The sequence below is a fragment of the Pleurodeles waltl genome, chromosome 9 (genome assembly GCF_031143425.1).
Source record: "Pleurodeles waltl isolate 20211129_DDA chromosome 9, aPleWal1.hap1.20221129, whole genome shotgun sequence".
Lineage (NCBI taxonomy): Eukaryota > Metazoa > Chordata > Amphibia > Caudata > Salamandridae > Pleurodeles > Pleurodeles waltl.
Window position 1 is genome coordinate 539,631,113 of NC_090448.1, and position 24,978 is coordinate 539,656,090.

Here is a 24,978-nt window from a genome sequence, read left to right on the forward strand (position 1 = left end):
CTATCTCTGTCTCAATGGCACCCATTACAGAAGTTAGGTAGCTTGTTATTAACCTAGGTGGGGGGGGCTCCTGAATGGATTCCCTTCCCCCATTGTCTCCCTTACGTTTTCCCATTTGGGTAAGCCAATCCATTTATCCAAAATAGGGCGCCGTGTATTTCTTTAACAGCTATATCAAACTCAGTCCCCCTGACTGGGGAAAAATAGAACCAAATTATACTCGGATCCTACTTGATTTGATTGTCAAGCCACAACCTTATGCCACACCGAGCCCCCTGCAATTGTAGGGCAGTAGGCCTTACTTACGCCTTGCGTGTGTTTCGCCTATATCAGTCAGCAGGGTACAGGAGACAAACTGGTTTAGAGATAAGTTTTAAATACCCAAATATCAGGTGGCTCCTCCTTGCCTTCCTTAAGTCTGCGACTCTCCATAGAACAGTGCCTCAGAAAAATATAAAAATAAAAGCGAAAAAAGAAAGGGAGGGGGCCCAGCCCAGTCTCTTCCTGGCGATGACGGGCGAAAGACGGGCCCGCCCTTGGCCCGGGCGCCGCCCGCGCGCGTCCCGCAAAGCGGGAGCGCGGTCTTGAATTTAAAGGGCTCCTGCCCTCCTCTGGACTGTGGCAGCGATTCGCGCTTCCCGCGGAGGCGTGAGCGCGGTCTTGAATTTAAAGGGCTCCTGCCCTCCTCTGGACTGTGGCAGCGATTCGCGCTTCCCGCGAAGCGGGAGCACGTCCTTTAGTTTAAAGGGCTCCTGCCCTCCTCTGGACTGTGGCAACGATTCGCGCTTCCCGCGAAGCGGGAGCGCGGTCTTGAATTTAAAGGGCTCCTGCCCTCCTCTGAACTGTGGCAGCGATTCGCGCGAAGCGGGAGCGCGGTCTTGAATTTAAAGGGCTCCTGCCCTCCTCTGGACTGTGGCAACGATTCGCGCTTCCCGCGGAGGCGTGAGCGCGGTCTTGAATTTAAAGGGCTCCTGCCCTCCTCTGGACTGTGGCAGCGATTCGCGCTTCCCGCGAAGCGGGAGCACGTCCTTTAGTTTAAAGGGCTCCTGCCCTCCTGTGGACTGTGGCAACGATTCGCGCTTCCCGCGAAGCGGGAGCGCGGTCTTGAATTTAAAGGGCTCCTGCCCTCCTCTGAACTGTGGCAGCGATTCGCGCGAAGCGGGAGCGCGGTCTTGAATTTAAAGGGCTCCTGCCCTCCTCTGAACTGTGGCAGTGATTCGCGTGAAGCGGGAACGCGGTCTTGAATTTAAAGGGCTCCTGCCCTCCTCTGGACTGTGGCAGCGATTCGCGCTTCCCGCGGAGGCGGGAGCGCGGTTTTGAATTTAAAGGGCTCCTGCCCTCCTCTGGACTGTGGCAGCGATACGCACTTCCCGCGGAGGCGGGAGCGCGGTCTTGAATTTAAATGGCTCCTGCCCTCCTCTGGACTGTGGCAGCGATTCGCGCTTCCCGCGGAGGCGGGAGCGTGGTCTTGAATTTAAAGGGCTCATGCCCTCCTCTGGACTGTGGCAGCGATTCGCGCTTCCCGCGGAGGCGGGAGTGCGGTCTTGAATTTAAAGGGCTCCTGCCCTCCTCTGAACTGTGGCAGCGATTCGCGCTTCAACTGTTATTTTTGTACTGTGTTGCTGTGCAAGGCTATGGTGTGTGTTTTACTATAGTTCTTTTGTCATTGTGTTGTTCTATTGTAGTTATTCTGTTGGCTCCTGTTATTTCTTGTTGTGTGATTGCGTTGTCTTGTGTTATTATATTTGTGCTGTGTTATGGATTTCTAATTTAAGCAAATGCTGCTACATTTCAAGGCGACAGCATCACTTTCCATTAAAGTTGCAGTGAAAACCAACCATTTATTTCAACTGCGAAAGGTGGCTTCATAATATTGCTGAAACCCTTCACTTTTTCAGGATGTGAAACATCCCAAAACCATTGCACAGCCGTTGTGTTACATTATCACTTCCCACACTGACTTTGTCTCTCAAACATATGTCACGGGCCATACCATAAAAAAACATGTCCCTGGTGAAGTTTTTGTGATCTTGGCCAGCATCATTTGTTGTTGCATTTTACCATACTGCCACTCCACTACTACTGTGAAAAGGGAGCAGATTCCACCAGAGATGTATGTGCCAAGTTGGCATAATTACTGGTTGATATGAGCCACTCTCTGTGCCATGTATCTGGTGCATTGCTCACCACTCCTAGTCCAGTCTGATGGATCAGCAGCCACAAAATCTGTCGTCATCTGTGCTTGCTGTGTGAGGGAACCACCTACTGCTTCTGGTGTTTGTGCTGCATCTGAACTTAAACAGCCGCTGCCTGCGCTTTGTGTGTTAGTCAAGGTTGGTGGGATATTTTTACTATTGTAAAAACAAAAGCAATTGCATTGAAAGAGGTTGTCCACATTTTTTAATTACTCATCTTTTTAGCCATTTTAATGGTCTTCAAAAGCGTTTTCAGCATATCTCTTCTTTGGACAATCCGAATTGCTGTTTTATTTTTTAAAATAAAGCATTTGCAGTAGTAGGTTTGCCACTAATGTGTTTGTTACTGCCCATCTTAATGCCCTCAAATCAAATTATTGAAATAGAAAGAATGCAAAACTGATTGAGACCTGCCATGAATCAGATGTATGACCAATATGTTGTACACTGATCTCAGTTAGAAACATATACAGGCAGTTTCAGAATTATTTTGTATTGTGCTGCCATCTCAATACATTCACTCAGTTCCTGCAGACCCTTATATTGTTATTGACCTTACTAGCATACGTTAACTAAGATGGCTGAGGAGTTCTGTTTTTTGTCTGACCCAGAGAGAGATTTAAATGTTGTCAGCCTTACATTTCCCAAAACAGTTCCAATAAAAATACCTACATGTGTACATAGATGCTGTTCTTTTGGTCACCCTTTTAGTTCATGGGTCTGTCAGATATGGTTCCCATTTTGCTTCTGCCAACCACAGTATACATCTTACAACAGTGGATCATCCGGTTTCCTCCAGTAGTTCTCTTACACTGTGAAATACCCTTTTTTCCTCAACACGTGCACAGTTTCCTAAAAAGAAGTGCACTTCTATGTGAAGACTGGTGTGCCTGACATCTGGTCCACTCCTTTTTTTAAGGGTTGATTGAGCCTGCAAGATCATGAACTAGCACATGTGTCTAGCTTGCAAGAGACTCTTGTATTCAAAAAGGGCTTGGAGCCCACCCGTTGCATACCATTTATCTGCTTCAGCGTCATTCTTCTTTGCAGGCACATTCATTGGCCAGTGCAGCCAAAACGTCCCTTCCGATGCTTGCCGTGGAGCAAGGATGTAGCACAGATTGATTCAGGTTAATATGTACTCATCCGCTGCTCCCCACATGAGTGAGGTACTTTTGCTTGCCCCCTTCCATTTTCCCTCCCTGCTGCTCCATCCACAGCGCTTTCATGGGTATCAAATTGCACTACTCCCTATCTGCATTCTTGCTTCTCCTGCCCCCCAAATCACCCTCCTCTTGCTGTTGCTTGCTCCCTCATGCGTCGCTGTGGCTACTCACCCTGTACCTGTCCCACTGTCATGAGGTGTTGCTTCTATATAGCGCAAATCCGACCCAAAGGTATTGGAGTGCTTTATGTTTTTATGAGTGCAGTCTATCTGGAAACTTTCTAGTTGTCAAATAGATCAATTTATGGCTGGCCTCTCTTGTGATGCGCCAGCTTTGGGTACGTGGTTGTGCAGTAATTCTCTTCAGAAAAGCTATGTAAATCTTACTTTCAGTTTTTTCAAGGACTGGGAGACTCCACAAAAAGGGCTGATTTTTCTTTTGTGAACTCATTTTAATACATCATTTAATAAAATGCAAACTCTCATGTTAAAACGTGGTGCTTAATATGAATGGCGGCCACATGGTCCATCATAATTAAAACATGCACATTTTACAACATGTGTATTTTCTCTGTTAGACTTTTAAATGCAGGTTAATTAATCATCATATGCTAATCTCTATGCTACTAATTTATTAATAAAATTTGCTCTCTCTGTCCTAGGCCTACCACAGTCTGAGTTATGAGCAAAAATGTTTTGTAAAAGAATGCCCTGCAAAGCATTATGCAATACTAAGGCCCTTATAACACAACCTGCTCCCAGCCATAAAACAAAGTTCTAGCCATAAGAGAGCCTAAAAACGCTTTGAATGGTGGGTGGGGTTATTATTTTGTGGTCCCCACTAACCTATTGTGGGAATCGAGACTGGCATAAACAGAGAGAGTACATGGTGCTGAACGTTTTGGTGGTAGTCCCATTGGCCTAGGACCACCAAAGGCTGAGTTATGGGCAAAACATTTTGAAAAAGAATGCTTGCAAAGCATTATGGGGTGAGTGTTCCCTAGTGCAGAGAATATTGTAGTATCTGCTCTCCCTCTGTGCCGGGAGAGTTGCGTTGCAGATTTCTGTGTTTTGTTTTTTTTGTGTGTTTTTTTTGTTTTTGTTTTGTTTACTAAATCATTTTTCAATTACAAGTGTTTTTGGGAAAGCTATGGAGTGCGAAAACGAGAACTAAAAGAAATTACTCTGATTAGGTAACAGTGTGAATAATGTGACCAGCGCACAAATACCGTCAGGGGAGTGTGTACTGTTCATGCTGTTAGTGCCATGGCTGCCATGATGCCCAATGGGGAGAGACAAAAAGAAAAAAATAGTTCACCCATGCTGAAGTATATGGGCAATCGTGCAAAATCAGTCAGTCTGCAAAAGGGTAACACAACCGCCTCAAGGAGGGACAAACATAAGCATTTACCAATGACATCAAGGGATTTTTGAAAGGCAAGCCCACAAACAAGTGAAAGTGATGGGTGTGAGATAGGTGTGCTTAAAAGCCCACAGATAGGTAACAACAGTTCGTAAAGCGCTTGTGCTCTCGACCTAAAAATAAGGATTAGCAAAGTCAATAGGAATCTCCTATGTCAAAGCTTTTAGCTTTGTCAATGTCTTTTAGCCATGTTGAACAGCAGCACAGCTATAACAACAAGTAAAGTTAGAAAAATAAATCTCTACGACGTGGCCAGCATTTTATTTCTAAATTTACTTTTATCCATGTTGCACAGCTACACTGAGCTTGCACATTAGCTAGACTTATTGGCTTTGCCAGTGTTTTTTTTGTATATTTCTTATATATTTGAAAATTTATTTTTTTTACTGTACAAAGGTTTTAACAAATATCACATGCTTACCAAGGCCAAATGTTTTGTTTTTGCCAAAGATTGTTTGCACTGACAATGATAGGTTGAAGGGAAATATAGGATAGGGCCAGCTTTGGGACTACCCATCTCTCCCTTGTTTCTACAGACAAGTCAAATTTTATCAGTAAGAGTTAGGTAATTTTTTATGATAGATGATTGTTGTCGCCAAAGATTGTTTGCACTGAAAATTATAGGTTGCAGGGAATATAGGATAGTGACAGCTTTGGGACTACCCATCTCTCTCTTGTTTCTAAAGACAAACAAAATGTTATCAGTAAGAGGTAGGTATTTTTTTTTTATGATTGATGTAGTTTCATGTGATTACCCCCAGCATACCTGAAAGCTACTTTCCTATATTAGGCATTTTCTTTTTCTTACAGTTCTGTCTTTGAAATTTCTCAATAAATACAATGCCAGAAATCCTAAATTAGTAGTTGAGTTTGGCAGGATGGAGCCATGTTAGCTGCAGGTGGAGTAAATTTATCTCTCTCTGTCAGTTTCTGCCATTCTTTCTCTCCATGAGCAGAAAAAGAGCGTAAATAGGGATTATTAAACAAGAACACAAATAAGAATTGTATGTCTGAAAGATCGGCATTTGGTCTGCAGAAAAGAAGACCAAATTTACACTTTTGATCAAAATGGCACTTAATTCGACTTCCCCATCGTACCAAAAGAATTTCGCCAGTTTTTGCTTTCAGAATTATTGGCAGCTATAATGGTTCCTTTTCACTTTCTGTTAATATTAGTGAGGAATTGCGCCGGCCAGATATGTTTGTTGTAAATTGAACTCACTCCTGTTGGAGATACAGTCTAATACACTGACAAGCACTATCAAGAAAAAGGTTGAGAGGATTTTACTAAGCACATTCCTAACATAATGTTCTGATCTAGCACAACTAGAGACCCTTACCCCCAGGGACATTATCTTGCCTAAATGCAGCTGTCATTAGGCTCATTGCCATGAAGGTGATCTTGGACTGTGAACATATTGTTCATGTGCAGGGGTGAGCAGTTTGTAACACCTGATGCCCGAGACATGCTATTTTCTGCCAAGAACAAGACGATTTGTTGTTTTTGTGTCCGACTGACAACTAGACATTCAATTCGGTATGAAGGGGCAAAGTTGTGGCACGTTGGTACTAAGCCAATGAGGAACACCGATACAAATCTCTGTACATTTAAAAAGATGTGAAGGCCTCCAACTGGCCAGAAGCCATACTACGAGTCTAGTCTAGGATTGGCAGGGGGCATGCTGAACCCACCTCAGGTATAGCACTGTGGAGGCATTAGTTGTGTACGTGCGCGTGCTTAAAAAGTAGCCTTTCCTCTCATTTCCCACAAGTCTGAAGCATACAGGCTCTCTGAGAGGTCAGAAGGGGTAGCAACATGAGGGGCAAGAGCACAATTTCAACATGATTTTAAGAGGCCACATAATGGTGTCAGTATTCTGACTTCTCATGCCAGCTAAATGCATCCTTGACCTAGGATATTTTGATCGCCCGGTGTCCTCTGATGACTAGCCCTTGGGCCTTTCCTGTGTCTGTTTGAGCCCCTTGCAACTCTTCACGTCTACCCCTCACATATCTGCCCAGTCAGGACTTTTAATGCTTCTGGCACTAGAACGATTTGTGGTTCTATTGTGCCATTGCTCGGCTCATTCGCATCGCCTGCCCTCCATCCTCATCCAGGTCCTTTCTTGCTTTTTTTCTACCCTTGATCTCTTATGCCGTAAATCTATTAGTACTCTGCCCCTGAACTACAGCCTGTGGACCTGAGACCCCCTTAAACTTTGCTAGATTTTCCGCAACATTCTCATCCCAGCAGGCCAGTGTCACGACAGCCCGACTGTTGAAGCATTCATTTCTGTCTGTGCACAACTTTGTACTGGCATCAATGTAAACCATTAGGGTTGTGTATTTGCTGGAAGGGAGACCTGCTGGAGATGAGCATTTTCCGCAGAAAGTTTATAGAGTACAGGGTACAGCATCTGTGTGAAAGTCTTAAAGATGTGCTTCTGCAGAATGTCTCTCTGAAAGGAGAGTGTCTGCGTGGCCCTTCCTTTGCAGTATGTGTGTGTATCTTTCTGCAGGATGGATATGGCTGCACTGTGTCTGTGCTGTTTGTCTGAGTCTCTACAGGGAGGGTGTCTGTGCAAGGTGGGAGGGGGTTCTGTGCAAAGATGTTTGTGTAGTGTGTGTTGATGTGCAAGTGTGTGTGTGTGTGTGTGTGTGTGTGCGCGCACTGGCAGGTTCCGTTCTGTGCAGTGGGGATCTGCAGCGAGTTCAGGCCTTTGTAGAATGTGTCTGCTAAAAGTGTCTTATCTGGGCAGGGGTGCAAGACTTTGCAGAATGTGTGTCTTGTGTGTGAGATCATCACTAACCTTTTGCACAGTTTGCAAGTTGTTACAGTAGGGATTGTAACTGCTGGACATGGTCTTTTACTGCTCTGATTAGCAGGGACCCATTCTCTTTTCCTGGATCTTTCAGCACCCCCCCCCACCCCCCCCCCTTCAAGCAGACTAGTTCATCATCAGCCTGGTTGGCACTCACTCTTCTCTCAAGAGTATGTAGTATGTAAAGAACTGATTACAGGTTCCAGTTGTGGTCGTAGATAAGAGGGTTAATGCACCTATTGCAGTGATGTTTGTTTGGACCCTTTATTTCATAGATTCAAAATCTATTGAATGACACCACCCAGTTGTGTACTGGCTGTATGAGCTGTATCTCAGCAGAGTCTTACAATAAAAAAGAGGAGATTTAAAAAAAATAACTAAAGTATTTATTTCTGAAATGCACTAATGTCTCACCCAAAACCATCTCATATTTCCACTATGTGAGATATGCCATATCACCAGATATGAGCACAGTTGTGAAAGAACACTGTCAGGACTACAGCCATCAGGTTGTTGTGGGATATCTTTCTTTGTTATTCATAACTTTCAAAAGCCTGCATAAAGGACACTCTTAAGAAGTTGAGAGTACTGTGACAACAATACCTAATCAGGACTTTGCTGTAGGTGTTATTTCTATACATGCGACCTGACAAATCCTTAATGCACTCATCTGCCATGCAGGTAGCAGTACAAGTGTGCATACAAATGCTGCTTCATTTTGTCATGCAGACCTATACCTGCATACAGAGTGATACACTGAGTCCGGCACAACTACATTGGACCAGTATCACCTAAGGAACATTTTGCTCCAGCTTTCCACCTTAACAAAAAAACCTTCCTACTTCACTAGTCTAAAAAGTCATACTGTTCATAACTGTAGACTGACGTTTATGGTGGTGATTTTTAGAGCAATCAGTCCAAACAAATGGGCTGCAGCTTGGTTTGTAGAAGCTGAGGACAAAGTTACCAGGAATTAATTATTAAACATCATTTTGTGTCCCTGAACGTTTGGGTAGACAGGTATAATGCTAATTTCAAGCAATGTTTACTTTAACAGAGGTTTGGAATTTAATAAAACATCTACTCGCCCATGGGACAGGTTTCTTCTTAAATCTACTTGCCCTGTAAAAACATCTACTTGTCCCTTTGATGCCATATAGTGCGGCAAAAAATTATGGCAGCAATCTCATTGTGTAAGAGTTCCTGACACTGTTGCTGGGGGAAGAAGGGACCACACCCCCCAGCATTCTCTGCAGCTCCAGCCCTACTTCAGGGGCTTCGAGCCTCACTGCGCGGGACGCGTGCTCTACGGACACCTGACACTGTTGCTGGGGGAAGAAGGGACCACACCCCCCAGCATTCTCTGCATCTCCGGCCCTACTTCAGGGGCCTCGAGCCTCGCTGCGTGGGATGTGCGCTTTACGGACACCTGGCACTGTTGCTGAGGGAAGAAGGGACCACACCCCCCAGCATTCTCTGCATCTCTGGCCCTACTTCAGGGACCTCCGGCCTCACTGTGCAGGATGCGCGTGGGATGCACCCAGGCACGTGTCTGGGCAAAGACCGGGCCAAGACTCGCCCGTCTTCGCCCCTCATCGCCTGCTCGAGCCTGAGCTGGACCAACCTTTCAAGTTCCAGGGTGCTAGCATCCTAGGTAAGGTGATCAACTGCACTTTCCCTGGCATTTGTTTACTCCTCCCTCTTTCTTCTCAATACCTCCCATTATTTTGTCTAAGCCATGGGGAAACGGAAGGCAGCTGACATTCCCGTGCCCCATTCTGGTATAAAGAAGCACAAGAAACGGCTAAGTGGGAAAGTGGATAGCCATTCCAATACCAGCAGCAATCGATTCAAAGCTATCGACACGTTGTTTGAGGAGGTGGAGGCTATGCTGAGGAGCCCCTCCATTATTTCCCCCTCAAGCCTCGACACCATCTCCCATAAGAAGTTTCCCGACCTCTTTAAGAAAAGACCACAGATGCCTCAATTGGCTGTAGAGGTGGATTTTCACCCTCCTCCTGCAGTGCAGATATTAACACCTCCTATGAGGAGATTTACCCTCTGTATGGAGTTCGTTGAATGTCCTCAAGTTGGGGATTTAGCCCCTCCAAGCCCAGAGGTCCTAGTCCCTGTTGATATTCCTTGTTCTAACAGATTCTCAGCCCTGTCTGCAGTCAGTGAACCCCCAGAACGCGACTTGCACACATCCCCTGATGAACCAGGAAGGTAGAATTCCATCCTTCATTCACCTTTGTCCCAGGACAGGAAAGTGCAACCACATGGATCTGGCTACCATCTCCCAGTAGCTGGACGATTTAAAGTCCTTGGTACTATTAATCTTGAACAAATTTACTGGACTTCTTGAACAGAGGGCAGTGTGCAACTGCAAAGTGTCTAATGAGGGTGACCCTAATCCTGTTCCTGTTCCTGATGGGGTGTTTATTATGCCAGTTGTGTTAGATACCTGTGTTGAAGTGGTCAGCCCTCCCGCACGCCCAGTGCCCAATGTAAGGCCCGGAAGTACGGTGGTAAACGGCAAAGCGAGCTGCCTATCTGAGCTAGTTCCAACTGGGCGAATGCCCGATTTAGTTCCACATACAAATGGGAGTATATATGGACTAGGGAAGCAGATTATACCCCGTCACTTTGACATCAGTAAGGGCTCACAGGGAGTTACAGGTGTGCAGGTGCCCGTCAGACCATCTTGAGCCCCCTCCCTGGCCCCCCAAGATGAACTCAGGTGTATGATATGAAGGGGGAAATGGTTGGAGGAGGAAAGGTGGTTACATTTATATGACAGGGGTCCCCAGACTGTCGTCTGGTTGCAAAGAGACACAGGATTCCCTCACCAATAAGGTCAGCTATTGGTTACGGACGCAGAGGAACTGTCTCTCTGTCATCCGGTCTGACATCCTGGAGGTGTGCAGACATGGTCAACCAGGATCGGAGTTTGATTTCATCTCAATTCTCCTCGTGGATAACCTCTTGGTGGATAATCTTATTGCCTTTGATACACGTACTAGCTCCTTGAGGGTTGGTAGAGGAACTGGTATTACTCTCCACATGTATCCACCTTGTGGTAATGTTAGTAGTTGTTCTACTTCATGTGATGGCTATATGGGAGGGGCCCAATATCCATATAGGAACTGTCTTCCAACCATGACAGAGAATCCCTCCCCTTCTTTATCTGACCTGGATTGATAAATACTGCTGTTCTTGCAGGGATTCCCATTGCAGATACCGAGGTCGGTTGGGAAGAGTGGATCGGTAATGTAGAGAATATCTCACATTCAGGAGCCAGTATTGAGACCCTGTGTCCAGAACTCACCATTATGTAATGGAATGTGGCAGGGATTGGGAAAAGGTTGGGAGACCCAGAGTGGGTTAGTTTCATCAATAAGCAGGATATATGCTTACTTCAGGAAACCTGGGCTGAAGAGTTCATCTATTTAGATGGGTTCACAACATATTTATCTGCGGCCCAACCTGCATCTGGGGGTTTTGGCAGATCGAAAGGGGGTCTTATGATTTTGTTGAACAAGAAACTAAAATGTTTTAATTCGTATGACCTATTGGGTGTCCAACTTACATTCCAACCTGGTTTTAAATTGATCATGATTAATGTGTATGCAAGGTCTGTTTCTCGAGGTGTAGAGCCCAAAGTACTTGCCCAGTTAGCTGAATATATGGAGCACCTGCATCCATCAGTTTATTTGGTGGTTGCAGGAGACATGAACTGCACTTTTGAACCGAATAACCTTAATAGCAATTTGACAATTGAGGAGGATGAACTTTTGGGTATTCCTCACCTGAAAGAGAACGCTAACTGTATTGGTTCATGTGCTGCTTCACAGATGACTTCCCTCTGCCTTAGATTTGAACTAAGCATGCAATGGCCGCACCAGATCTGATTCAAATCTTGCCTTCACCTTCAAGCGAGGGCTTTCTTCCAGCACCATCGACTACTTCCTGGTGGATATTAGGCTTTGGACCAGCACCCTAGATATGACGGTAGAACCCCGTCATGACAGTGATCACAACACTCTATGCCTTATTTTAACTAGTCACGCGTTTAGGAGAGTTCAGAACTCTGAGACCACTGATGTTCAGAGTCCCCTTTTGAATCATAGACAGACTGGTGTTAGCTGGCCAAAAGTAATGTCAAATCCATACTTGGTCAAGGAAATCTACGCATCCTTTTTAAAACTCTTCTCCAGTTTTGATAAGCAAGAGGCCGGTAACATTCCAATCTTGAGTATTCATGCAGAAATGGCAAGTACCCTACAGGGCATTTTCTATAAGGAAATCACTTCTAGGCACTCCCCCGATTATACCCAATCAAGGGAATGGTTTAATCAGGACTGTATTTATGCGAAGCTTAATCTAAAATCTGCCCTTGAAATGAATTCCTGGGGGGTGATCAGAAATGCTAGACTCTGGTACAATAAGGCCTTGGAACTAGCCAAGAAAGATTGGGAACATGTTAGTTGGCAGAGGATGCTGGATGCAATTGAGAACCCAGATAGCAGGTATTTTTGGAGGTTGTTGGCTAGTAGACCTAGAGGGGGCAACAACACTATTAGTATGCATATCCAGCCCGAAAGATGGGTGGCCCACTTCTCCGAGCTTTATGCCTTACCTGTACAACAGGCCCTACGACTTCATCCCAGGGCGAATTGCGCTATGGGGTCGATGACTGTAGAATATCTGCTGATGGTTCTGCAGAGGACATTGTTTTTTCAATGGCTGAAACCACAGCCGCCATCAATTCCTTAAGACCGGCTAAGGCACCCGGTCCCGACAAGATACCGGGGGACTTGTTTAAATCTGAACCCGTCATTTGGACGTGGTATATAAATACATTATCAGATGCTATAGCAGTAGGTGGTCCTATCCCGGAAACGTGGCACGGGGCGGAAATAATTCCCATGTATAAAAAGGGCGATGTGGGTTCACCCGCTAACTACAGACCTATCAGTCTCATCAATAATCTGCAAAATATGTTTGCTAAGCAAGTCCTAGACAGGCTTATGGAATGGGTTCAGGACAACCAGGTATTATCCCCACTTCAGGCTGGTTTTCGTTCCAGGATTAGTACAGTGGGCCAGGTCTTCAGGCTCTCCCTTTTATTCTGGTAATTATGTCATTCTAGCAAAACAAAACTTTTTATGTTGCCTTTGTGGATTTTAGCTCTGCCTTTGACCTGGTCCCTAGAGGGAAGTTATGGGAAGTTCTGTATAAAATTGGTACCCCGGAGAACTTAGTACATCTAATACAAAGGATGCAGGAGAACACCTATGCACGAGTGAGATGGGGCAATCGGGGTGAACTTACAGATCGAATAGATATTAGGCGGGGTGCGCCAGGGTTGTGTCCTTGCTCCGACTCTCTTTTCTTTGTTCATTAATGAAATGGTGCAAGTTGTGTCTGCCTGCCGAAATGATGCCCCTTCTTTGAATGACCAAAAAATTCCGATCCTATTATTTGCTGATGATTCACTTTTGATCTCCAAAACCCTTATGGGTCTCCAGGCTCTGGTGGATAGATTTTGTGCTTTTTGTGCAGACTATGGATTGGAGCTCAATTCCAGCAAAACCAAAAGTATGATCTTTAGTAGGGGCCCCACCAGAAGATGTACTATCTCACTTAATGAGGTCCCCTTAAGTGAGGTATGTTCTCTTGATTACTTGGGGCTAAGAATTACTAACGCTATGCAATGGGAGGCCCAGATTGATAAGAGTAGTGCACTTCTTCAGCACAGATCTGGGGCTATCCTGCGTCTTTACAAATCTACTACAGTGAAAGCTTGTTTCTCCAGCTATCAAGATTTTTTTAGCAAAGGCCCAGGGTGCGGTGTCTTATGGTGCAGAGGTTTAGGGTTTTTCCAATGGTAGAAAATTATCTGTAGGGGAAAACAACTTTGCAAGAACTCTCCTTGCATGCTCTCGTAATACTCCTTTGATCCCAGTTTTTCTGGATCTCGGGTTCTCCCATATTTCTGATGTAATAGCCTTAAGACCTTTACTCTTTTGGGTGGCATCTGGACTACCCCTGAGTTAGCTGTATATAAGGAATCTTTACAAGACATCTTAGGTAGACCAAATGCACTTTCTATTCCCTGGCTCAAGCATGTCTCGAGGTGGTTCCAAATTCTGGGAGTTGGGGATTTTTGGAGACACCCACATAACCTAGGGAGGGCCCAGAAGCAACATCTGAAATCAGTTTACTTGTCCTGTGTTAGGAAAAACTATTTGTTATGCACGTCACATGGTCGACTGACATCACAATTTCTTGACTTCAAGTGGTATCCTCACTTTGAACCATTCTTGGATCTAATTCCTGACCTATTATGCAAAAGTGTGTATGCCCGATTTAGATACGGGTGTTTACCACTGAAGTCCTTTACTAGTACCTGGCGACCTGCTCTGACAATAGATCTATGCCCCAGCTGCAATTGTACTCCAGAAACTATAGTACATTTTATGTTTATTTGCCCAGCTTATGGGATTGCACGGAGGAAGTGGATTCGTCCAGTTTGCAGGAACATGGGCCTGAGACACTGCAAAGGATGCTGATGAGAGACAGCTCTCCTGTTTTAATATGTGCGGTCAGCAAGTTCCTCGCGGTCGCATGGTACACACGTACTCGTTTTTTAAAAAAAAACAAAATGATTTGCCCCCAATCGATTTATTGTTCTTAACTCATTTATCTATTTACTATACATACAAGTTTTAGGATTGTCGTGACCTTTCCCCGGCTGATGGTAAAAAGCAATATGAGATATTGTAAGCTGTATCCAGGATGTTGATGAGAGACAGTTTCTCACTTTTACTAAGGCGGTTAGACAGTCCCTAGTGGCAGCATGTCAAGGAATACATGTATTTATGTCCTTTTAATCATCTTTTTTTTTATTTTTATGACTGTTGTTTCCTCTTCGTAATTTTTTTTTATCTGTGTATTCATTATGTACACTAGTATTTTACTTGCTGTGATTTTATTTTGCTTTGATGGTTAAATGTGACCGAATAAAGCTTGTGTTCAAATACTATAGTAGGGATTGAATACTTGCAGTTTCAATCCCTACTTTAGCAATTTTCTTATTTTGCTACCTTTCTGCAGATCTTCGTATTGGGCTGGAGGAAGCAGTAAGCAATAGTTCCATGGCTGGAATGCCTTTGAGTCTGCAAACGTACTAACTTGCATGTTTTAAGGATGATCACTAGCTCTTCTCTAATTTTTTTCCCATACCGAGAAAGGTTGGAAATTTACTCCTGACAATGGCAGAAGTAGAAGTTCTTCCAGGATTGGGGAAAAAAGTGGTTGAAGTCAACGTGAACTTGTAAACGCTCAATAGATTTTCGCATGAGCAAATCTACACGTGCATATTTGCTCGTGCTAAAATACAGTTCACAAATATTTTCTAGGAGTACAATTTCCTTTCTTTAGGAATTGCCTCCCTAATTAGGACTGGCGTTGACTAAGACATTTTGTTTTTATTAGAATTCTATTTCTCTATTTATTAGCTGGCTTTACTGTTAGTGATCGTGTTCTGCTGTTCTGCAAGGAGCATATTGGCACACAAATTAGTTTTGTTCATTGCTAGGAACTACTGTGGCAATCTGTGACATAACGAAACTGGAGGGGTCCCCTCTGCAAAGAACATGGATGCCCCCCTCCTCCAGACTCACTCATGGCAGATGCTGTGTTGAGGGGGTCCCCTGGAGGGCCACCTTCCCCCACACAGCAAGGGCTTCAGGACCTTTGTTGTAGTACTGGTGGAAATGTGTGCTTTTTGAGACCCAAAATTGTTTTTGCTTTTTTACAGTGTTCGTTTCAATGGTGAGGGCCTGCCAGCTCCCACAAAAATAAAGTGTTAGAAAAGCCATGTCAAAACAAGGCATACATTGACGAAACCAAAAGACTAACAACAAACATCGAATCGGTTGGCTCTGCCAGTGCTTGTTTATTTTCATGCTTCTCATAGTATTGTTGGAAATTATTATACTGATTTTCTATTAGGAATAATTTTTGGGACTACTAGCATGCATCAACACATTTTACTAAATGACGCTTCAAAGAAATAGCACCTAAAATGTCAAAATGTTTTTTCCCTCCTTGCATTTTTTCTAAACATTTTATTTTGAAAGCAAAGAATCAGCCCTCTTGCTTAAAAGCTTCTGCAAACATTTGCATCTAATCAGAGGGCCTTCTGGGAACATTATACTTAGCCTCATATCGTTAAACTTTTCAAATATGTGTAAAAAAAATTTTTTTTTAACGTTTGTTTACAGGGCGCACCCTAATAATAAAGACTTTTCAATAATGAACCATAAATATAAGTTCGAACATTATTACCATATGGACACACATTACCGCAACTGCAGACAGTCACTTCTCTGTAAACTGGCAGGTAAAGGGTTTGTGCTGCAGGCAGTTGGGCCTACTTGTCCCCAGGACAAAATAAGCATGAAAACTTGTTGCCCTTAACTCAAAACAATATGTTTGGGCATCAGGCGGTAGGAATTCCACATGCCTACGTTAAGATTGTTGGAAACAATGTCTTTTGTTTTAATAAAATAAAATGTGTAAGCATGTTTCTGTACTAAAACATATATACTTTTTTTAGCATGTCGTTGGACGAGTAAATGTCTATATAGGACAAGTAGATTCCTGTCACTTTTTGTCCTTTGGACAAGTAGATTACTTAAAAAAACTCCACACCCCTGATGTGTTTTTCTGGTTAATGTAATGGGATTCTACTTTTTATGTAACAACCTTTGTGGGTTGCTCTGTACAGCTGTCTGATAACCTTGAAGCATATTTGTTCTTTATAAAACTCTCTAAATAAACAAATTTGTTGGGTTTTTCATTTTTTAGGTGTGGATTTGCTGGTGAAACTGGGCCGCGATGTATAATACCGAGTGAAATAAGGAAACCTGAATTTCCAAAGGTGGTTATATTTCAGTGCCATTACACAATTGTTGTTTAAGCTTTGTCTCTAACCAAGACCTTTATGATTTTACTAAAATGATATGTATTATAACTGTTTAGAGACTGTCAGCCCTCTCCATCCGTGGGTCTGTTGTCATGTTTGTCTTCCACCCCCTACAGTATGGGGCAGTGGGTTCTCCCACATTGGGCCATTGGCTAAATTCACTGTGACTGATGGTATTTTGCTCCTGCATAAGGTGCACACGTACACGAAAAGTGTTTCCCTTCAGTGACAGAAACTGTCACAATATGTGGATTGTGATTAAAATGTAAATAGTTTTGCTTTTAGCCAATGTTTTTTTTTTTTTTGTACAGTGGCAATGGATCACCAGCACCCCATACAATGCTACCTAGCCTCTCGTGTTTCTTCATATGTTCCATGAAATGCATAATTGTTTTTTAAAATGGCTGCCAGTACGTTGGCATGCACCTGCATGCATGCGTGCCCACCGTTTTTATTTCCAAGAGATTTCTTTTATAAGTGGTACAAAGCATTGCACCAGTTGCATGATTGCTGGCATGCCCTGACATTATTCACTGAGTTGCACATAATCAGTTTGTTTAACAAAGTTTGAGTGAAGAGTGGGCATATAATTATAACTGAGTGTAGAGTCCCTTGTGCGAAGAGTTGAGGTTGGTGGAGATGAGCAGGTCCTGTTGCCTCAAGTTAGGGGTGCTAGGACACCTATCATTCAGTAAGCTGGGAATTCTTACAGTTATTCTGACTTCAGTAGAAGGCATGGAGTTGTAGTTATGCATACTTGAGCCCGGTGCAGTTAATATCCAAGTAAGAAGTGTGCTTGTATCAGAAGACAGAAAGATAGAGCGAAGTATAAGTGAAAAAGGCAGAGGTAGGGTGGAGGTAGGGAAAGAGGTGTGGAACCGTAGCTTGATTAAATGTCCGCCGGATCAATATACACTTTTATGTCTGCTAGAGTGTCATATCTACTTGAGAATTCAGAATTTTTCCTAAGTCGGTCATGGTCTGTGGGAGAGCTAAGTTGATACTGTGTTATTTAAGGTGTTATGTAGACAGTAAAGCCTATGAGAATTAACCGTGCTTACTTTCCTGTATTCATCAGAACTGTCCCAGAGTTTCCTTGATCTGTGTAGAGAATGTGATTTGGAATATAGTGAGCTGTCTGAACTCCTGGTAAAATGCAGCCAGGTCCACCATTTCTTCAAAGGTATCTCTGATGCAGTTTTCCATTCCGATAATAATACTTTGACTCCCACCATCAACAAGAGATCATTAAGAAGGAGATCAGCTATTGCGAAGCATGACAGATCTGGATGTATTTTACATTCAAAGATTCAAACGTTCACAAATGCCTGCTTACGCATGGTCATGCATGGGTGGCGATTGGTCAGTGATTTTTTATTTTTTATTTTTTTACTTCAGTGAAAAACATAAAAAAATGTTAACCCAAGTGCACCCATGCAGATGAATAGATGACCATCTCTAAATAGTCTTGTAAAATGTTGCAAAAACCATTTCAAGTTGGCCATCCAAATGGGCATGTGTGTGTATTCTTGTGCAAGCATAGGTGGCCATTCTTGTAATGGCTTTTATAATAAAGATTTACCAAAACCATTAAAAAAAAGCAAAAGGTTGGCAGCCAATGCCAGACCTACTGGTTTTCCCAGTGCTTATTTTACTAGCATGGTATATTATTTGGTGTGGATTTCTTACCTAGTTCGAGGTTTTCATTCCTTGAGACACTGCACTTGGAAAATAGACATTCACACACAACATTGCATTTAAGTCCGCATTCTTCATTAAAAATACATCTTTTTTTTGCAGCCTATCAAAGTTGTTCAGTACAATATCAATACAGAAGAGTTGTATTCTTACTTAAAGGAATTTATTCACATGCTCTATTTCAGGTAAGCATGGTTTCCCGTTTCATCTTTTTTGTGTTTACTTGCATGCATACATATTTCGTATAGGGCCTTATCTATAGTTTGAATTCAGAAGCTAATGCTAAATATTTCAATGTTGTGATAAAAAATAAGTCGATGTTCTTAGGAGGGAAGTTCATTTGTCATGTCAAGTTGTACAGAAATTGATCTTCCATTGTTCTGTACAGCTCTTAATAAAGGGATTTTGCCCCAGAAACAAGGGAAAGGCAAAAGCTGTAGGTACACAATGTTCTCTTGAGTAGCATTCGCTTGTTACAGTTTGTCGGAGTCTTGCAGCCCTGTTAACGCTAAGAAGCTACCACTGGGTGAATATGGTACTAAGCAAGTTTTGAGTAATATATAATGCACAGTCTTCAGCTAGTAGACACAAATTCATGCTATTGAGACACAAATTTATGCCATGATTGCCATTGTCGCTATCTCAAAAAATATTCTAGAAAATCAAAGAGACTAACTGTGACCGGCAGTCAATCTGTGGCCAAAATGGAAGACAACCATCATTAAATGCAATACTTCAATACTTATGTATATTGTTTCATTTGGACAAGTAAAGCATAGAACAGGGGAAACATTTTAATATCGTAATCTATCTTAACAGATATTTTCATATACCCCATCACCGGTGAAGTAAATGTGCGTTCACCAAAGTGAATATTTTTGAATGTGATAAAAAAGCAATTCAAATATGTACATTTCATTAAACAACAAAAGGTAACAAAGGGGTGGGTGGGGGGTTAGGGCACCAGTCCAGAAAATTATATTTGTACACAGGCTATACAAAGTATTCCATGTGGGTCTTGGATTATGATAGACGATAACACCAGCCCTTGTCCTGAGTAGACCTTGAAAGGTTGTAAGTCCAAACATATTGACAGTATTTGGGCCAAGAAACTTGCACTTTTCTAAATTTACATTAGATTCCAGTGAAAGGGCACCAAGACTGAACAGCTGACACCTTCCTAATTTTCTGATTCTTTTTGGCCCCTGAAAATTCACAACGGTTTTGCAAATGTTTCTATGAAAATGTTGTGACCACCTGTGTATATACGGAATGTTCTGTACTTGGTCCCGTTCCTGCCCCCTCACACACGTTTCTGTTAGCTTTTGTTGTTTAATCTAATGTACATACTTGAATTGTTATTATCACATTTACAAACATTCACTTGTGTGAATGCTCATTTACATTTATCTCGTGTGATTATGAGTTATATGAAAAATGTTAACATACTGAAATGTTTGCTTTTTTCTAAGGTTTACATAGACCAAACTGAAAATATATTTAAATCGTACAGTGTTTCATTAATTGATTATTGTCTTCCATTTTGGCAGCAGGCATTGATGGTTGCCGTTAAGTTTCTTTGATTTTCTTGAGTCTTTCTTAAGTTAGTGGGAAAGGTCTTGTTTCGCTGTATATAGTGCTTTGGTGGCCCAGTCTTCCCCCCCACTTTACATGGGCCCAACCCTAGTTTGTGACTATTGATTGTTGTTATTGCATCATGGGCTGAGACTTGAAGTACTCAACATTCCGCTCTTGGTTTCTTCCTGTCCCTCACTACTTCCCTCACTCCCTCTGCTGGTACATTTTCTGAAGAAAACTGGCTGAGTAGGTATTATATGTGCAAATGGTTATAGCATTATTTTGTCTTTTTGCCTTTTTTTCTTTAGCAAGATTCTTACTTCGCTCTCCTGCAATTTTCTTAGGCTGTTACATTTTTTTATCACATTTTCCTTTTACGCTATTTCCCAAATGCCTGAGGTCAGTTAATGCTATCATACATTTTAGTGATCCATAGTCTAGAAAAAGTTCAATTGAGCCGCAAACCTCCATTGTGCTGGAGAGTTTTGATATGGCTATTTTTTGATTGAGGCCCCTTTCTTCTGGTCTTCAGATTTGTCTGTTTTTAAACTTCGGGTGGAGGTTCCCCTCCACGTGTTTTCTGCAGAGGTAATCATCTTAGTCACTAGTACTTCTGCATGCTATTTTAGAAAGTTGGGCTTCTTCTTCGTATAGTTCTTTGGCCTTCTAACCTTATTCCGAAGGTATTCCTATACTTCTGCCTAGTCCAGGATGTTGTTCTTCCTTATCTGTGCATGGTTCCATCAGCAGACAAAACAGGTTTACACTCCTCAATACCAACCTAGCTACAACTCTTTGAAACAAGATTTTAGTATCCTACAGATTACTCCTCAGTATTTCTCTCTGTTTGGGCAGTTGCGAGAAAAAGTAATGAAGTAGTCGTTCAGCTAGGCACGTTTATCATTCCATAATATGGAGAGCTTTCCAGACTTTATGTATCCGACAACAGATATGGGGAGCCATAGAAACATATTATGGTTCAAATGGTCACCACTGCCTTCCAGAAGCATAGCCCCTGACCATGGGCTTATTGAAGCATGAGCCATTCTTATTCCAGAGTTCTCCTTCTCCCTGGAATAGTGACCATGCAAAGAAAAGTACTGTTAAAATAGATTTTAAGGAATCGTCTCAAAGCATGGTTGAGAGGGCGGGCTAAATGTATGATTTTCTACTGATTCGTTAAGTTTTTACAGATATATGAAATATAATGTCCAGTAGGTCTGTACATTCTGGGTCTCCAGAATAGCACAACACATTATAGAAGAATGGAGACCTCCTGGATATCCCCCTGCCAAATATGCTCTAAAAATGTGTCCGTGGCACTTAGTGAAATAACAGTTATTCCCTGTCTCAGTCGTCACTCAAACATTGCCATCCATATGTGCTTTATTTATGCTATGCACAGTTGTTGTGAACAAAGCCTGTATTAATTCAATAAAGGCAAATAATTTTACCAAAGCCAATTAGAAACATGTTTTGCTGCAAATGGTCAGATTAAATCAGGTAAGTGAAATAGACATCCTATTTTTGTTGGTGAGCACTGACTTGGAGCTTTTATAAGTGCAAAAATACTAGTTGCCCAACTTGCATAGCCAAGCTCCAATTATGCTGTGCCTCTGGTTATTTTATTTAAGCCAGTCTCTAAAATGTCTTGTAGCATACTGTATTCCCCACTGCCTTTATTCTAAAAGGTTGTCCAAAATATAAAATGGCAAGAAAAAAAAATGACTCTTCTCCTAAGCCAAACACTTTACTCATGAGATGAAAATTGCATGCATCATATCTTCTGCAGAGCCCCATGCTATTGTACGAAAGGTGTTAACATTTTGAACTGTATTTATAGTCTTCAAATTTTGTGAGAGGGGGAGACACAAAACATGCACTGTTAGCATGGCAAGAACTCTCACTATGGCCTGCACTTAGGAGCAATTTCCTCTCAATTTCTTGTTACTCGTGTACATGTGGGCACTTAAATGAGGTGTTTTCAAGCTAATACTTAGCAAACGCTCCTTAATACTGGTTCTCTTTTTTTTATTTCATGTGTTGCACTTATTTCCATGGTGAGTTTTTGCTTTAAGGTTTTCAGCCCTGACCTTACGGAAATGCAGAGAGATGAACATGCATGTTATGCGTACGCACTCTGAAAGGGATGAACACTCTTGAACGTGGAAGTAAAGGTATGGGCCAAAATGCTGGCTAATTGGCTGGGGAAAGTCATCAAGCATCTAATTCTTCCTAATAAGTCAGGGTTCATGTTGCGGAGGGCCATTTAACACAGTTTGAGGCACATGCATAATGCGATCGCCTTAAGCGGGTCAGTGGAGGAACATAGAGCCTTAATGTAAGTCGATTTTCAGAAGACCTTCGACTCTTGATTGGGCCTATATGTTTGCTCTTCTCGCCGAAGTGGGCTGTGGACCTAAGTTCATCAACTATTTTCATGAGAGAGAGAGTGATATATATATATATATATATATATATATATATCTATATATATATATAGATATATATATATATATATATATATATCCCGCCAGGGGTGCCCCTTGTCCCCCTTATTATTTGCAGTGATAATTCAACCATTGTCAGCTTGTGTACGATAGACTCATTGTATGGATGCTTTGAGTGGGGCAACATGTTGAGCGACCGTTTATCTTTGTACACAGATGATGTACTTCTGTATTTTTGGGATCCAACCATATCAGGGACTAGGGCGCTGCAGATGCTAGATGTATTCAGCATATAATCTGGCCTACGGATTAACCCCTGGAAATCTGTGATCTACCCCATAGGTTCATGCCTGGCTGATATACCATGGGCGTTGGGGATACTGATCCAGTCCTCAAAATTCTGGGATTTGGGAGTCTTTGTTACTGGGAATGCGAAGTGTTAATTTTATGGCAACCTGGTACCACAGATGGATCGGCTATCGAGGGACGTTACATTGAATACGTTTCCATTGACCTCGATTGGACGCACAACCATCTTTAAGATGGTTGCACTGCAGCAGCTTTTATGTCAGTTGCAAAAATCACCCCTTTCTGATTGCCCCTTCCTTCTTTGTGAAAGTTAATGCCCTGCTGCAGACACTGCTCTTGGGGGCGGGTGTAATACCACGCAGCTCACTGGAAAAGTGTTGCAGACAAGTGTTTGAGGGCGGAGTGGCCACGTTGGATGCTTATTTGTACTGTTGGGCATCCCATCTTCTTATTATCAACAACCAGTGGTTCGGGGACCCGGCCTACACCCTTGATGAGAAGACTTCGGGTACATAGTCTCCCACACATGTTATATGGGGACGCTGAGCCCGATTCTCTTCCACCGGCTACCAGCGTGGGGCTGGAGGTATGGGCAGCGGTTAAAAAAAAAAAAAAAACTACTGGATGGATTGACAGGCTAACATTAGAGACAGCTCTATGGCGCGGCGCTTACCTTCCGCAGGTCGTGCCTGTGTGAGGCTTTGTGGCGTTGACAATATCAAAATCTTGATTCTGGGGGATGTTCTACACAGTGGTGTGTTGAAATCCTTTCAGGAGTTACTTGAGTAATACGCTTTTTCAGATACTTGCAACTCCAGCAGGCGCTGATGCTGGCGCTTCAGGCCACAACTGAGATACCAGAGTTTAAATCATTGGAAGCTAAGCTCCTCCTCATGAAAACAAAAGAAAATAAGCTATTACAAACATACAATATGTTGTTAAAAAATGTACCAGACCTCATGTTGGCAGTACGCAGGGCATGGGAACAGGATTTAGGAGAACTGGATGATGAAGATTGGAGAGAAACCCAAGAGGCTCCCAGAGAGGCAGTTATAGCTTCACAGTTTAGACACATATAGCTAAATCTGCTCCATTGGGTATGCTATACCAGGGCCAGGCTCTGTCGCATGGGATTTATATCGGATGGAGGGTGCTTAAGATGCCGTAGCTCTCCGGGTAACCTATCCCAACATGTTTTGGCACTGCCCTGTTCTTTCTCCCTTCTGGGAAGGCATTTTGGGGAGATTGGAGAGAGTGTTGGGCTTGAGAATTCCAAAAGATTCCAGATTGGTGTTACTTCACATGACCGATAAGTTTGGTGGTGCATGATACTGGAGGGCACTCCTATGGTTGGGCCTAATAGTACCCAAGAGAGATATTGCAAAAGCCTTGCAAAGGCCTGGGAACAGGTGGCCGACCCATTGGTCGAGGTGTGGGCTAAAGGATTGGGCTTTTGCATGGGCATGGAATGTCCAATAAACAAGGTGAGAGGCTGCCATAAAAAAACTACAAGATATGGAAGGGATTGGTGGAAGCTAGGTTTAAACACCTGGAACCCTGCCCGAACCGCTCATGGTCTACCAACAAAGGGTATAGGAAGTCGACAAGGAAGGGAAGAGCTGGATGAGAGCGAGAGGAGAGTCAACGCAGGCATGGATTCCACAAGTCATTTAGTCCTACTTACAAGAAGAATATTGTCAAAATGTCATTGTGAAGTGTTATGTTTAACGTCATATACTATGCTTGTAATAATTGTTACCAATTCAACTCTGTGGAAAGTCAATAAAAAGTTTGTCAAAAAAAGTAAGTGTATCTTAAAGCAAGGGCATAATGTGATGATTAATTTCATTCAGTGTGCAGAAGGTATTGCTTACATCAGTCTTCCCCCTTCTGAAACTACCTAGAGGTTCTTCAACAGAGGAGGTGGGTCTGGAGTAACAGCACTGTTGGACAGCATTATTCTTGGTGATTATTCTTGGTGAAATAGTGAAGTAGAAATATTCGTTTTGGATATTTTACAAACATTTAGTGGGAATTTAGGCCACAAAAGTTTACTTATTTTGAAGTGCTCCTACATTTTGATCACTGTTCATGTAAAAATCCAGCTGCTGATTTGAAGCAATTTTATTCATTTATTTAGTTGGTCTGTTGTTTCTACGAGAAATATTGTACTTAGATAAAGCAACAATACCTCGCACCATGGTTGAATGGAGTGTTTACAAAAGCCAAAGTAAGTGATTATAGTAAGATTCATATGTGCCGTTGTCCGACAGTAGCATGGACTGTCAACTTAAACAGACTATAACATAAAAGAAACAAACGCACCGTTGTACCTATTTCTGT

General features: G+C 42.7%; 1 protein-coding gene across 2 annotated transcripts in view; it reads left to right on the top strand.

The window, feature by feature from the left end:
• Positions 1-24,978, top strand: part of ACTR10 (actin related protein 10) — a 247,924-nt gene that overhangs the window by 14,140 nt on the left and 208,806 nt on the right. For both annotated transcript variants that reach the window (XM_069207450.1, XM_069207451.1), the window contains exons 2-3: positions 16,483-16,555; positions 18,401-18,483. In XM_069207450.1, the coding sequence (XP_069063551.1) occupies positions 16,483-16,555; positions 18,401-18,483 (156 nt within the window). The remainder of the gene's footprint in view (positions 1-16,482; positions 16,556-18,400; positions 18,484-24,978) is intronic.